The sequence below is a fragment of the Colossoma macropomum genome, unplaced genomic scaffold (assembly GCF_904425465.1).
Source record: "Colossoma macropomum unplaced genomic scaffold, Colossoma_macropomum, whole genome shotgun sequence".
NCBI classification, from domain to species: Eukaryota; Metazoa; Chordata; class Actinopteri; order Characiformes; family Serrasalmidae; genus Colossoma; species Colossoma macropomum.
This window is the reverse complement of record NW_023495254.1, coordinates 116620-132720: the sequence shown is the minus strand read 5'-3', so window position 1 is coordinate 132720 and position 16101 is coordinate 116620. Positions and strand designations below refer to the sequence as shown.

Genomic DNA, 16101 nt, shown 5'->3' with positions numbered 1-16101 from the left:
ATCTAAGTTGGATATAAGGGATATCCATATGTGCTAATATATGTTATATATTTTAAATCCATATTTTACCATATACCAGATTTTCATATGGGTATCAAAGCTGCACAACATTAAATAGCCTTTAATTAGCAGGTAGCAGGATTAGGGTTATGGCTACCAAAATGTGTGTCCACAATATTACCTCAACTAGGGCTACCAGTGTCACGAAACTTGCATGAGGTGTATTAGCTTAGTGCTGATCTTTCCCATATATGTATGCATTGGTACAAGTGTGTGTGCTGTTTTTAGGGAAGTCAAACCTAGTTAGCAACACCAGACTTTACCAGACCTTTCATACCGAAGCCATAAAACTCAAGATTTCTAACAAGCGAGTAATTAGGATTAGGATTACTAAATTGTAGGTCCATTAGCATGCTAATCTCTCACACTCTAGACACAGAAACAGTCTTTTACTCACTGTATTTTGGTTACGGTGGATGAGACCATATGTAGAGTGGCCTGAGCGTTGAGGCCAAGCATGAAATATAGCATAAGCACTGTAGGGTCTATTATCTGATTGTGGGGGAGGGGAGGCCGGGGTGAGCAGGGAAAGGAAAGGGGGCACTCAGTTAGCTACAGAGAAAGAGAAAAATGGAAGGGGGGGATGAGGGAAGGAGGGAGCGGAGGTGGAGAGTGTGTGTGTGTGTGTCTGGGCAAAAGAGGTTGGGTGTTGATCGATTCCAGGCTCCACATTTCCAGACAGTCTGAATGGCAAAGGTCAAAGGGTCTCATTTCCTATGAAAGAGTGGCTGTCTGGTAGCGAAGCTCGTCCGTTTGTCTGTCTGCAGGTCCGATGCGGTCGAAACACATATGCAAACAGAGGGAAAAAAAGAGTTAGAAAAGGAAAAACCTACACCTTTTATTACGTCTGTCAACTCAAATTCAGAACAGCTACAGTTATTCATTTAACATACTGGATAATTTAGCTTATCCAGTATTTGCAAACAGTGGGAGGAGCCAAACTTATATAATGTATAATGTATAATGTTCCTGGAGAACCTGCAAGGATTTAACTAGATCGATAATTCCTTCTGTAATAAATCCAGAGTGCTGTCTTACAGTAATCTATAATATCTATGTAGTATAATATTCCTCCCAATGTACTATAAATTTCTTATTGGAATCCTTTAGAAATTACTGTAGCATTACTATACGTCATTTTCATGCTTCTGCACGAGAAACAACTGCCTTCACCTTGCTTTAGCCCCGGAGCCTGAGTCGCGGCCTAAAGCAGGACGAACAATGTACAATTTTGTCGTCTAATTTTTCACCCCGGAGTCAAAACGTTTCAGCCACGCTAGTATGCGGCTGTCCGGCGGTTGAAGAAGGGGGAAGGGTCTTGGAGGAGGAATACGAAGAATAAGGGCCACTGAGACTGCCCTCCCTCCCCCACCTGGGACTTGAACTCATGACCCTATGGGTGAACGAGTTCAAGGCAGGCATGGCCATTTCTGAACACGTCTGCTCTCACAGAGCTCATTTGTGTTTTTTCGACAAGAATAGATGTAGAAAAATCACACTTCTATGCTTTTATAGCCATATATGAACGGTCATATGCAATTTTCAGGGCCCCTGCTCAAATTACACGTGCTGTTAATTTTCTAAGTGAAAATAAGTTAACAACACAGTTCCGCACATTTTAACGCACAATTAAAATCACTGTTTATTTGCTGAATTTAAGATATTGGGAAAAAACTATGCATAAAATGCAGCCTGTGCACAAGTTTCATAGTTCATATTTTATGTTTTTCCAGAGTTAAAATCAGCAATAGAAATTGTGCACCAAAATTTGCAGAAAAATACTATATTTGAGTGTCTTCTCTGTAGAGGATGTGTTGACTTATTTTCACTTAAAAACATTTGATTTGATGTTTGAACTTTTGCATAAGCTTGTATGTGCAAATAATTAGACATGCAATTTGCAACACACACAATTTGCACACATCTCTCTCTCTCTCTCTATATATATATATATATATATATACATATACATATATATATACACATATATATATATATGGTAACTTTGTTACTAACACTTTATAATGTATATATAATTAGATATACATATGAATGCAACATTAATTATTCAACGTTTGCTAGCTAGAGTTGTGGATGTTCCCTAGAAATGTCTAGAAAATTGCATTTCTATCCACACACGTGTATGCTTTCATGCATGTTGCCATTTTGAGGTAAAATTAGCCCTGTTCCCAACTCTAGACAAACTAACACATTCAGAAATTAGTATATCATTAAACCTCCATACTGAATATAACATCAAATTAACTGACAATTACTAGCTAGTAAGAAGCCATAAGTTGTACATTTTGTTGTTTTTTTTTTGTTGTAAATGAAAAAGATAAGCCAAATAAAGAGTTGTGGCTCCTGAGAGAGTGTGGGCCTCTGTAAGTTTAGTATTTGCTCCACCCTCTAATGAGCGCAGGAGCGTGCTAGCCATTGCTGCTAGTTTAGCTCCAGGCTGAGGGACAGTTATTGATGAAGACGTCTGTGGAAACGTGGACAGTGACACCCACCCCCACTGCCAACCCCCAACCGTCTGGGTGACTGGGTCTACGTCTACCTGCCCCAGACTGGATCAATACTTTAATCCAATTGCTATTCACTTCCACACGCATTGATACCGGCACCTCAGCCTTGTGCATGCACTTACGTTCACATGGCACTAACAATAATGAGTCTTTTGACATTCGTACACAACAGTGCGAAAAAGTGCATTTCACGGAAACGAGGGCTACACAGAGTAAAGAGAGGTCCCAACGTGTGCACGAGCACATGCGGGATGATCCGAGACTCATGCATGCATGCCACCGTGGATAACATCACATTAGCCTCTTCCTGCAGTGATGTCCGAACACATAAGCAACACTTGTCACAAATGTCACGTCAGATTTGTGTTGGGTCCAGGAGGAGCCGGGGCTTTTTGGCATGACAGCATTGCGAGATCCATGCATGGCTTTGTGTTATAAATACATGAGGGAGGATATTATATAGAGAGTGTATAAATATCCTTATATATAGTGAAATATAGTGCAGAAGGAAAAAAAAACATAGGAAAAAATGCACTTACCCCAGCCAGTATGTGGAAGCTCAGATGTATACACCCAGTCTCACTGGCTCCCACTCTCTCTCCTGCTCTCTCTCTCTCTACATATACGTTGCACTCTATCATTCCTGCATTCCTCCATCTCGGCAGCGTGTCCCTCCCTCGTTCTCCCCCCTTGGCTCCCTCTTTTCTCTCTTTTCTTCTATTTTAAAACTCCCTTGCCCTCTCCACCCCTCACTTTTCCCCTCCCCTCTCTCCCTCTCTCCCTCTCTCTCTCTCTCTCTCTCTCTCTCTGTGTCGGGATCCTTTTTTTTTGACCTCTCTCTTTTCTCTCTCTCCATTCGGGGCGTCCTCCTGTTGTAAACTTGAGCCGCAGACTGTCTGGTGTTTCCATGAGAGTGTGAGGGTGAGAGAGAGAGAAAGAGAGAGGGAGAGAGAGAGAGAGGAAGAGAGAGAGAGAGAGAGGGAAGTGCAAACCAGGACACGCAGGCTGTGTCAGTTTGAATGAAAATTCTGAACGCTCTGCTTCTTCCTGCTCCCTCTCTCTCTCTCTGTCTCTCTCTCTCTCTCCTTCTCCCTCCTTCCGCTCGTTCTCTATCTACCTCACTCTTTTTCTCGCTCCCTTTCCTCTCTCTCGCTTGCTCCTTCTCCTTCTCCCTTCTCTTCCAGTCTTGCTCGCCCTTTCTCTCTCTCTCCTCGCTCGCTCTCTCTCACTCTTCCCCTCTCCCTCCTCCCCCTCTCTCTCTCTCTCGCCTCTCTTCCTCGCTCTTTCTCCCTCCTCTTTCTCTCTCTCTCCTCTCTCGCTCACCCTCTCTCGATCCTTCCCTCCCCCTTTTTTCGACACCCTCTTCCCCACCTTACTCTCTCTCTCTCTCTCTCTCTGTCTCTCTCTCGCTGCTTTCTCTCCCATCGTCAAACATTTTCACACACCAGACAGACATTTATATTTAAACCTCTCTCCTTGTTTCTCTCTCTCTCTCTCTGCTTGGTCGTGCAGACACACACACACACACACACGCTTTCCTCCCACTGTGTGCCAGACATTTAACCCTTTCCCTTCTGACAGACACAACCCTAAATGTGTCTAAACCACAATTAGTAAATAACTAAATTGACAGTTAAACACTTCTCTTGTGCTTAAACTATCAAGTACATTGAGGTTGGACTGTTAGAATAATTTTAATACCATTCAGTAAAATATGCGCTGATTTTTTGTGTAAAATCTAATTCTCTGGCTGCTGTCAAACATAAAAATAAAAATTATGTATTATTTATATTGTCTATATTCCACTACTGTGTAAATATTTGCATATTCAGTGTTTTAAAATATAATTTGCACCAAAATAATCAAATCAAATTCACCTAATGATGGACTCAGTCATTACCTAAGGAATCGTATAGTTATCGCTGTGAGGTCAAACATGAACACCCCATCCTAAAAATACCTGCTTCTTGGTGTTCATGCTCTATTACAGAACGTGCACCTGATGCTGTGCTAAACAGTTCTTTTAATGTTTTTCAGAGATGGTTTGGTGATGGACTGAAACAGCTACGTAAAGAATACACACATTTTCTTAATTCTGTCCTTCGTTACACACTCAAGAGACACACTACACAAAATCACTGTGTTGGCTTAAAACACACCGACAAATCACTAAATCGGCCTTAAACACAAAACTAAATCATTAAATCAATGTAAAACACGAGTAGATCATGAAATCAACCTAAACACAAAGATAAATCAGTAAATCAACCTAAAACACAAATTTAAATCAGTAGTTCAGCCTAGAACACAAAGGTAAATTTTTAAATCAACCTAAAACATGAAGATAAATCACTGTCAGTCAAAAACACAAACACAAATTGAAACAAAGGCCTAAAATCTAAAAAAAATAAATCACCAAATCAACCTAAAACACACACATAGATTGAAAAATCAGCCTTAAATACAAAGATAAATCATTAAATCAGCATAAAATAAAATAATAAATTATTAAATTATTCTAAAACACAAAATAAATCATTAAATCAGCCTAAAACACAAAATTAAATTGCCAAATTAACCTAAAACACTAAAGCAACCTAAAACGCATAGATCACTAAATCAGCCTACAAGACAAAATTAAATTACTAAATCAACCTTAAACACAAAGATAAATCATTAAATCAGCCCAAAACACAAAGATACGTTACTAAATCATCTTAAAACAAGATAAATCAGGACAATTAGAATTTCTTAAAGTGCCAAAAACAATTAAAATGGTTAAAATTCCCAACACAAAACTTAAAACTCTTTTAATTATTTTCGTTTGACTCATTTCGTCTCTTTATCCTCTTTCTTTTCTTCGCTATATTTTGATGAGATGCACTGTGTGCTGCAGGTCAGACCACCCCCACCTCGCCTTTATCCCCAGTGACCCCTGACCCCTCCACCCTGCAGTGTCTGGACTACGCTGACCGTTCATTAGGCTGCACCTTTGCCGCAGTTACACACACACACACACACATACACTGCAGTCCCACATCCATCTGACTCCGGCCACTCAGACGCGCTTGACAGCGGCGGCCGATAGTCGATAGACAGCGTCGGGGGGGGGCTTTTTGTTGATGGAGGGGAAGATGGAAGGATGCATGGAGGACAAAGATCGTTAAAGAAAAGACAGAAGCGAAGGTGGGAGCAGCAGATGGCCCTGCCTTTAAAAACATACTACAAGTCTCAGGATAAAAATAGCGGCTTTTATTTTGAATGACTTGTTAGCGCAAGCGAAAAGTTAAAGGGCCCATATCCTACATTTGTCTTGTATTTTAACCCCCCGCCAAGTGACATTTGTGTGGTTTTATTCACGTTTTATTTTTTTATTTACGTTTTCCAACCTCTGTATGTCTTTAAGAATTAAACAGGCTGGTTTTGTTGCATATTATATATGTAAATAAGCTCTGTTCTGACTGGCTGCCCTGTTTTGTGCCTTTTTCAAAGAGCAGTCTGGGCTGAAACACTCCTTATAACTGCAACGTGAGTAGGCGGGGCTAAACTGCTAGAATGAACAGGCAGATAAGCAAAAATATGTTGATTTTGTGACATCACAGAAACCATATCTAAGGTATGTCCCAATTCAGGGGCTGCATCCTTTGAAGGACGCAGTCTATGAAGGCATGTCTTTCGGAGGCTGTGTAGACCCGCGATGGCTGAACCGAAATGAGACACTGGCAAGCAATGAACCTCGGGATATGTAGGCTGACGAAGGATCCACCCATTAGATCCTTCTTTGCCTTGAAAGCATTTCTCGGCTGCATATGAAGGAGTCTTTGAAGTGGGACAGCCTAGTCGTGCCGCTGATGCAGTCGGCCTTCAAATGCAGCCTCTGAAGGATGCAACCCCTGAATTGGGACACAGCTATTGACTGTATGGACGGAGGAGTGAATAGAGTTAATGGCTCATTAGACCTCCTAATTAGTGAATTCAGCTACTTTACAGTGCACCCATTGCTGACACAGACGTTCAGTTGCGCTCATACAGTGTGTATAATCTCTATAAAGCACTGACCAATAGAAGGGGATGCTCTGGACCAGCCGTGCATGAAAAGTTCTCTGGAGTGACGGAACTCCATTCAGTACCTTTGGAATGAGGTGGAGCGTTGTTTGCACATGTAGTGTAAAGCCTTCCCAGAGAAGTAGAGGCTGTTACTGCAATTGAGTGTGGGGGGGTGTGGGGGTGGGGGATGAACTCCCTATTAATACCCTTGACTTTCAATTATAACAGTGTAATTACGTGTCAACTGTGCAGATTATAACTACTTAAACATGTTTGCTGTTCAGATTATAACTGCATAATTATCTATAATGTTCAGATTATAACCACATAAACATGTTTACTGTTCAGATTATAACTGAGTGAACATGCATTTACCCTATCAAATTATAACTGCATAAAAATGTATGTACTACTGAGATTATAAGCATATAAATGTGGGTTTACTGTTTAGACTGTAACTGTAAACATGAATTTACTACTTGAATTAACACTGAATGTGAATGAATTCAGATTATAACAGTGAAAACATGCTTCATGCAATCATGTTTATTGTTCAGATTATAACTGTATAAGCATGTGTTCACTGCTCAGATTATGACTGTATCAACATGCGTTTGCTGTTCATATTGTAAATGTAAACGTGTTCACTGTTCAGATTATAACTGTATAAACTTGTGTTCACTGTTCAGATTAAAACTATAAACATGTATTTGCTGTTCAGATTATAAATGTAAACGTGTTTGATGTTAAGATTATAAATGGAAACGCATGTTCACTGTTCAGATTATAACTGTAAATGTGTTCACTGCTCAGATAATAACTGTATAAACATGTGTTCACTGTTCAGATTATAACCGTGTAAACATGTGTTCACTATTAAGATTATAACTGTGGAAACTTGTTCCTGGTTCAGATGTTAACTGTATAAACGTGTTCGCTGCTCAGATTATAACTGTATAAACATGTTCTCTGTTCAGATTATAACTGTATAAACATGTGTTCACTGTTCAGATTATACCTGCGTAAACATGTTCACTGTCCATATTATATCTGTGTAATCATGTGTTCACTCTTCAGATTATACCTGTTATATCTGATTATGACTGCGTAAACATGTTTTCTCCTGCTCTGCATGGAGACTGTAGCAGTAGAGCTGTTCACTTCCACAGGCACCTTTTAAAAAGATGCTAATAGTGATGGTAATCAACATTAAAATTCATATTTGAAATGGTGAAATTATGATTGGGCTTTTACACCGCTTAACTGTCCTGTTCTCAACGGTGGGATCCCTGCGGACCCTCTGATGGGCAGGCCAAGTGCTCCAGTGCATTATGAGGATGGATGCATCAGATACGATAGCAACTTCCTCTGAATGGCGGAAAAAAAATCTTTAGTGATTGGATAACAAGCTGCGTGACCGGACTGAACGGCCATTCCAGCATATAGCAGAGTGACTTCATTGCAACCAAAAGAGAAAAGAGGAGTAACTGGATAAGGCTGTAATAATTTGGCTGTAATTCGTTCTTTGACTGAAGGGAGGAGCAACTCTCTCATCAAGCGACACACGATAGTTCAGAAAGACGGTTTGGAAGTGTGCATTAATGACATCACTGGTTGACCTTTGACCCCATTACAGCCAGTGTCATCCCGTTCCCGAGCGGAGTAAGGTTACGGGGAGATAAGGAAAGACCCTTAAGGCCGGGCTACACCCAGACAGAGCGCCCCTCGGAGGGTAAAACCCCAGAGACAGTGTCTGTCTGGGTAAAACACAATGACAAGTCTTCAATAGGGGTGGGAAAAATGCATCAATCTGAAGTCGATTACTTACAATAGGCTATGATAACATTCAATAAAGTATGCACTTATTTTTAGGCCACGTTTTTTCCACTACTGTATAAATAGTCACTCCAGTTACTGTTACGGTATATTCAGTCTATTTTTTAAAGAAATTTAGGATTTTACCAAAACAATTAGAGATTTCACGATCGTTTCCTAAAGAATCATAATCAAATCTGATCACTGTATGGACAAATATTTACAGTGGCAAACCATGACTGCTACATCTGGTCCTTCAGTTTGGGTCATAAATGTCACAACTTGTTCAAAAATGAGGAAAAAAACACCTTTGCCATAATGCAAATTTCTGTTAGCACACCTATGGGATTCTAGTAGTATATTAGCGTCATGCTAACGGCGATTCACATGAACTTTTTTTTACCATTCTAGCTTAAACATGAACATTTGAAGCTTGTAAAAGACATTTAATGAGTTTTATTTGAAGCTTGCAAAATACTTTGTCATATATTTAACCCTTTAGTAGGTTTATAATGACTCTCAGTGAAGAGTTTATAGAGCTGCGGTTGTTTTCAATATCTAACATCTGACTAACAACAATCAGTGAAGTATCTAGAACTTCCACAAGACCTTCATTAATGAGCTTTTTCTCACAACATTTGTCCCCGTTAGTGGTTAGGCCTTCTGTCCAGCTCCTGAAGTCCTAACCAATGGGAGAGCTCACTTGGCTGTATCTACTAAATACCATGATAGGACAATCCTGATAGGATAATTTTCCCACTGGGTGTTTCAAGAATTTAACCCTTTTTTCCAACCAAAATTGTGGAGTATTACTAAAATACCTGAGTTAAATACAACAAAGCATGATGATTATGTTAAATGAAAATCAAGTCAGAATGATAGACATGTATTTTTTTTATTGTACAGAAATCATTAAGGCTTCTCTGAAGGCCTAGAAGGTCCTGAGGGTTCATGCCTATTCATCAGCACTGTTTATAAAGTAGTGTTAAGGCACACAGCTACATTATAACTGTTTCTAAATGTGCTGCTATTAAGGTTACTTAGCTATTCAAGTGTGTTTATGTGCATCTGCTTTTGCTCTAATGCACATTTCCTTCAAATGAGTTGAGATGAGGTAGTGTTTAAAGGGCCCGTGTCATGGAGAAAGGCTTCACTTTTTTATTTGGTAAAACAAAAATATACTGTCCCCAATCCATACAGCCCACATATGGAAATACACAAAAACTAGAGGTTTTACGCAATACTGATTATTCGGCCTACAGCAGTTTAGCCCCGCCCATTCATGTTGAAGTCATAAGGAGTGGAGCGCAGCAGCATCTGTCCAGCAGATGTGCTGGTTGTGCAGTGTGGGTGTAGTTCCCAGTACATTTATAACTGCTTGGTGCCTGAAAGCTCTGGTTCAACTGGTGAAGTTGCTTAATATTGTAACAAACGGCACAAAAAAACGGTAAAATTGAAATTTACTTTCTGAACCTTTGGTCCTTAATAAGGACGTCTACAACAGTTTCTAGTGAATTTTTTATTACAATTGTTGTTTTAAACGTTATAATTATCTATATAAATTGTGGCTAAGCCACAATTTATGCGAGAGCTGGTAAAAATGCCACCGAAACTCGCTTACAGTGAAAGAATTAAATGTTTCTCCACCCTTGCTCCTATGTAAAAAGCAGGCACAGGGAACTGGACTGCATTTTGAGTGGGGGCAGACAATCAGAACGGAAATCATTTACATATCAGTCTTAAAGGGACAGTAACCAAAACAGCCTGATTAATTCTAAGGGATTAAAAGAGGCTAAGAAATAGTCAGTTCTTGGTACGTAAAAGCACACAAATGTTATAGGTGGGTCTAGGGGGGGGGGTAAAATACAGGAAAAATGTAGGCTATGGGCCCTTTAACCCTTCACTCTTACTGCAGGATCAGGGTGAATGATGGCTCTCAGCAGATCGGATACTGATCAGAATCGAGAGCCAGCGTGGCCTGCAGAGCCATGGGATCAATAGCCGCCGTCTCAGGGCGGGGTGTGGGAGCGTGCAGGGCGGGTAGTGGACTGCAGAGAGATTCATTTACAGCAGGAGGATTTCTCCTGAAAATAAAACAGGAGGTCATTCAAAGGGAATCTGATTAAAGCCATGATTAACCCACAGCTTTGGGAAAAGGAAGAAAGTAAGGGCAATCGTTCTTAAAGGCTGCGAAGAAAATAGCTTTGCGGGCAAGGCCACACCGACGCCTGCCTTAGCACAGGACAGCTTCCATTTATCTTCTGCTTACATCGAGTTTCTTGTGTAATTTTGCCTCAGCAGTGATTAGTTGTCAGTCTGCATGATAATAATGTGTATTTGAGATTCTCTCACTGCTCTCACAGTAAAAACAGTGTCTGGAAGGCGCATAAATTTAGATGAATTTTTAAAAAAATTTTGTGCATTGTTTAAATAGTTTACCTTGTTTTATGGCTAATTAGTTTGTCTTTTCCTCGTAAGAACCTTTTAATTGTTCAGTCACTTTTTATTGTTTGCCTTTAAAAAAAAATCTTTACTCAAGAATTTTTTAAAGGGGAATTTCAGAGACTTTTTAAAATTTTAAAATGCGTACTTCAGAGGTGCAGATGTAAAAGAAAAAGCATTCAGAGTGGTTTGGTGTGAAATCCTTCATTGGAGAGAAACTTACTGACTGACTTTTCTTTACAGTGGTGGAGACAGGAACCTTTTTTTGCCTTACAACACCACCTTGCATGTATGTCTGCCATGAATATGCCTAGAAAATATATGTTAGACTTGAACCTTATCTTAAAATAAGGTTTTGGACATCAGGTAGCATAGTCATAACCTTACGCCGTGCAATTTTTATACTTTTGCAATGAAATCTTTCCATTTTCTTGTTAAAAGAGTCATCCCATGTGACTAAAAACAAAGTCTGATTTTTAATGAAGTAAACAGTTCAGTGATAAAGCTTCACATTTTAGCCATACGGTTTGATAAATTAGAACAATGTCTCCTCTTTTAGGCCAAAACCTTGAAACCTTGTGTACAACAGTGTCTCAGGCATCAGGCGGCATATTCATAATCATTTCATGTAATAACTTTATGTGAGGGAGCTTTGAAGCATTAAACTCTTCAGACATCTGATTCTTATCGCAACAACAACAATTCTGACTCTGGAAGTTTCTGTAGAACGGAGCATCTAACATCAGAATTTTGAAAATTGGTGGAATTCCCCTGAACATGAATGGGAAATTCATAATTCATTCTCTTTTCATACTGGAATTATTTGGGAGTGAAACACAGTACAAGGGAGGGTCTCTGAGCTGAGCGTTTACTCTCCATGATAATTGGGGGGGTGTGGGGGGGGGCTAGTGAGACTATTGGTACTATTGTTATATTTTTCTCCGCCTGCTGGTGCACAGTGATGTCATCAAAAATCAGAGGACGTTTTAGAGGCGAGGCAAAAGTCATTACCTTTAGTCTGACAAGAATTAACTGTTTTAAATGATGAACTGTGCTCAATATAAGCAGGGACATTAATTAATAAGACAAAAAATGTCTGTTTTGATTTCAGATTTTAAAGAATTGTTCTTGGAAAGGCTCTTCAGGAAACCGCCACTCCAAAAAACCCCTTTTTTTTTTTTAAGTGTATATTGATTAATTGTGAAAATAATCGGTAGACTGCTCGATGACCAATATAATTAATAGTGACAGCCCTATATAACTGTAAAAAAGACAGGAATGAGTCTAGATTCAGTTCAGCTTCACAATTTATCCAAGACCACAATGATTCAAAACAAATGTCATTTTATGCTATTTCATATTTCACCACATATCATGGATATATATTGTGTTAATATCTAAAAATACATGGCAGTCGATGTCCAGGGATGCGCTTTTCCTTTCAGGCTGAAGCACACAGATTAATCTGATCATATGTGACATGCCTCCAGTCCAGTGTCAGCTCATGTCCTTTATCATACCACATCAAACCTTGTGCTCATGTCTTCTCTTAGGCATTTCTCTCTTTTCTTTCCGCTGTAATCTCTCCCTCTTTCTGTACGCTGTGCATAGCAACCGTTGTCTCCTCCTCCACCTCCACCACCAGCGGCTTCCACGACTCCTTGTGCAGCCTCTCGTTCCTCTCCATCTCCTGTGCTGAAGGGGGAGCTGTGGCCACTAAAGCTGGAGGGAGGTGCTTAAACTCTTCCTCGTTGATATCGTAGTCCTTCATCTTGTGGTCCAGCGCCCACCAACGGCCGGCGAAGCCCACGTCCAGCACGCGTTTGGGCAGCTCCGCCCAGGGCACGGAGAGGGCAGAGCACTGCGCCTCATACAGGCTGCACTCGTGGTCAAAGTCCACCACGTAAGTCAGTGAAACCAAGCCCAGACTGAGGTGACGTAGCCGGCCTTCATTACGCAGCTTCACCAGATTCTGCACATGCCCATCTGACGTCCCGCTCCGTATCCAAGGAGACAGAAGCGCCAGCTTATTGGACGTCTCTAGTAGGTCAGTCTGGAACGACGTGTCGCTGGGGTTTGTTCGGTAACAGACGTAAATTCCTCCCACAAGGGCCACGTAAACTGTAGCTTTAACCGGACGCTCCCGCGCGCCGACGAACACCTCGCGGCACGCCTCCTTATAATCGCCCAACAGGCTGCGGCACCAAGTGCCTGGAAAAAAAAGAACGTAAAAGATAGTTTTTAGTGGGATGAGGGCTGAAGTGAGTATCCTGGATAAACCATAAAGTTTAAAGAAACACAACAAAGAAAAACCAATTCAGTTAAAATTTAAATTAAATAAAAAAATAAAACTATTATATAAAAGTAATACATAAATAAAACCAGGCCAAACCAAAAATGCAATAAAAATGATGCATACATAAATAAATAAAAATAAATCAATAAAAATAATTAATTTGTCAGGTTTTTCATGAGATGGAGGCTAAGGTGATGTCCCTAGACAAAAAAAAAGTAATTAAATAAAAACTACATATAAAAAATTCAATAACAATGGTAGAGCAATAGAATTGCTAATAAAAAAAAGGAAATACATAAAAATTAATGAAGGCATAAATAAATAAATAATTATGCAAACCAAAAAAGCAATAAAAATTATGAATATGTAAGTAAATAAAAATAAATAAAATAAAAAATAAAAGCTTTTAGCAAGATGGGGACTGAGGTGATTTCACTGAACAAAAAAAGTAAAATACATTATATTAAATAAAGACTTACACCACATTAAAAAGCAATTAAAATTTTGATAATATAACAGATAAATATATAAAAGCAATGTACACATACATAACAAACATAATCTTTAAAAACTGACATGTAGGGTAGCTAGCATGTGTTGTGTTTTATAAGCAGAAACCTCAAAGGATGCAGGCAAGAGCTTCTGGGTACCCAGATTAAATACACTAAGATTGTAATAGTCACAGTTTTTGAATTATTATTTTGAAACATTCTCATTAAAGGGACACTGTGGCCAAACTGAAAAATGTTCCCAACGCCAAATCCGTTAGAAACTTCCCTACTCTGATCCTACAGTGATATAATATAGTCTTAGGAGTGAGATTTGTCAATGAAAGCCTATAAAAACTCTTCTGATGACGTATCTTGAAGGTGAGAGGAACCTGTGGAAACACTACAAGGGCTTGGGTGGATACATGAGTGCAGGCTGTTTACAATGTTTTTCATTCACTTTTCCCCCTGATTGCTAGGGAATGAGAAAAGAGGCCAGACGGCTAATATTACAATATTACTAATATTACAGATTGCCTCTTATATGGCACAAGCAAAAAGAAAAACCTCTATGGCTGTCAACGTGTTCAGGTAATGAGATAATATTGCATAAAACAACATTTTGTAAAATATATACACTTTAATAATTATGTTAGTCATTTAGTCCAACAGCAATACACAGTTTCTACTTTCTACAAGTCCTACTGTGTTGTGAGAATGAGAACTGGGTCACTTAAATGGTAATGCAGTCACAGAAACAAACAAACAAACAAACAAACAAACACACAAAAAAAAACATTCAAGCTTGACATTCAAGTGGAATTTCACAAATTTACATTTTCACAAACCGGATAATTCAGTCGTTAAGATTTAAAAAGTCATTCAGAGTAGTCTGACGTGAAACGCTCCGTTGTAGAGAAACTTACCAAGTCAGAATCATTCACAGTGGTGGTGATAGGAACCAGACGTCTGAAGAGTTTAATGCCTCTAAAAGCTCCATCATGAGGTGAAATCATTACGAATACGCTGCCTGAGGCATTACTTTAGGAGAAGCTCTAAGTCTAAAACTCATTATCTCCACGGTAGAGAGGTACATTCAGAGCACTGTACGGCAAAATAGGACCACAAAAATATATTTTTCTAGATTTAACACCGTTTTACCATTATCACTATTACAACTAAAAACTCTGAGGAGGTTCACTGGTCATTTTAGATAGTAAATAAAATAGCCATATTTGCGCTGATGCCTGGTTCCTATCACCACCACTGTAAAAAGCTGGTGAGCTTCTCTACTATTAATCATTTTACATCAAGCCCCTCTGAATAATTTCGTTTACATCTCAAGAGAAAGAATGCTGCACAATTTTAAAAAATGAGTTGACTTTCCCTTTTTAATTTTAAAAGCTGGGTCCCTGTGTTTGTCAAGTTTGTCTTAAGTTAAACTAATAAGCTGCGTCTTCACTTTTCACTCTTTTAAAAGATGGTTCTTCAAGTGTTCTTCAGTAAAGGGAATGGTCCTGTTTAGAACCAGAAACACTCCAAGTACCATTTGCATGCTTAAATGGTTCTTCAGACTGATAGAGATTGTGTTGTGTATATAGTTCTATATATAGAACCTTTTTTTGAAAATGGTTCTAAAAAGCACCAAAAGGGTTCTACTGTTGTTACAATGTCAAGCTCGTACCAGTAGAAGGACCCTTTTAGTGCTACATAGAACATGTTCTCTATCAATCTGAAGAACCATTTAACCATGCAAGGAAGCATTTAAGCATGCAGATGGCTCTTTAAGTGTTCATGGTTCTATACAGAACCCCTGAAGAACCGTGTTTTAGGAGTAAGTGAGCCACAGTGTATCCGATGCTGGACCAACTTCTGGTGACACCTTCATTCATTTCTCCCCGGACAGCGAGAATCTGAGCCGTAAAGCGCTGAACGGGCGGATAAAGAGGTGAAGATCAAACCGAAAAGGTTCTTTAAAGACGGGTTTAAAACACTCACCGACCCGGCAGTTCTTCAGTCTCTCCCACCGGGTGTCTTTACTCCGAGCCGCGGCCGCCGCGGAGCAGAACCTCCTCAGCAGACACGAGGCCGCCATGTCAGCGTCCACACAGCAGGGCCCGCGCACAGGTCAGCGGTTCGTGACCGACATTCAACCGGAACAGAAACCGGACGCGCCTCGAGTTTCCGCAGAGCCGCCCCGCGAAACACGGAGCGCCGAGAAACCGCAGAGCCGAAATGGCGCAGACCGCCAGTGTTATCGGTCCGACAGGGAAACAAAGGTTCGTTTATAAGTTCCACTACGATATTTCACAGGTTTTATGTCTAGTTTTTAACTCGAACGTGTAGAGCTGAACGGTTTCAAATTCAATTTAGTTTAGCTTTTCTTATTGAATAAATGTTTACCTGAAATAATGACTTATGAATG

General features: G+C 39.7%; 1 protein-coding gene across 1 annotated transcript; it reads right to left on the bottom strand.

Moving 5' to 3' along the window:
• Positions 1-12181: 12181 nt before the first annotated feature.
• On the bottom strand, positions 12182-15797 carry timm29 (translocase of inner mitochondrial membrane 29). Its single transcript, XM_036561507.1, has 2 exons — positions 15675-15797; positions 12182-13103 (listed from the first exon to the last, which is right to left on the bottom strand). Exons 1-2 carry the CDS (start codon positions 15769-15771, stop codon positions 12442-12444), a joined length of 759 nt encoding a protein of 252 aa, XP_036417400.1. The 5' UTR covers positions 15772-15797; the 3' UTR covers positions 12182-12441.
• Positions 15798-16101: the final 304 nt, after the last annotated feature.

Bases quoted from the DNA above. Each gene is read 5' to 3' on its own strand.
- timm29 (XM_036561507.1), bottom strand. From the start codon at position 15,771: ATGGCGGCCTCGTGTCTGCTGAGGAGGTTCTGCTCCGCGGCGGCCGCG. The intron at 13,104-15,674 runs GTGAGTGTTTTA...TTTTTTTTCCAG, and splicing joins ACTGAAGAACTGCCGGGTCG to GCACTTGGTGCCGCAGCCTG.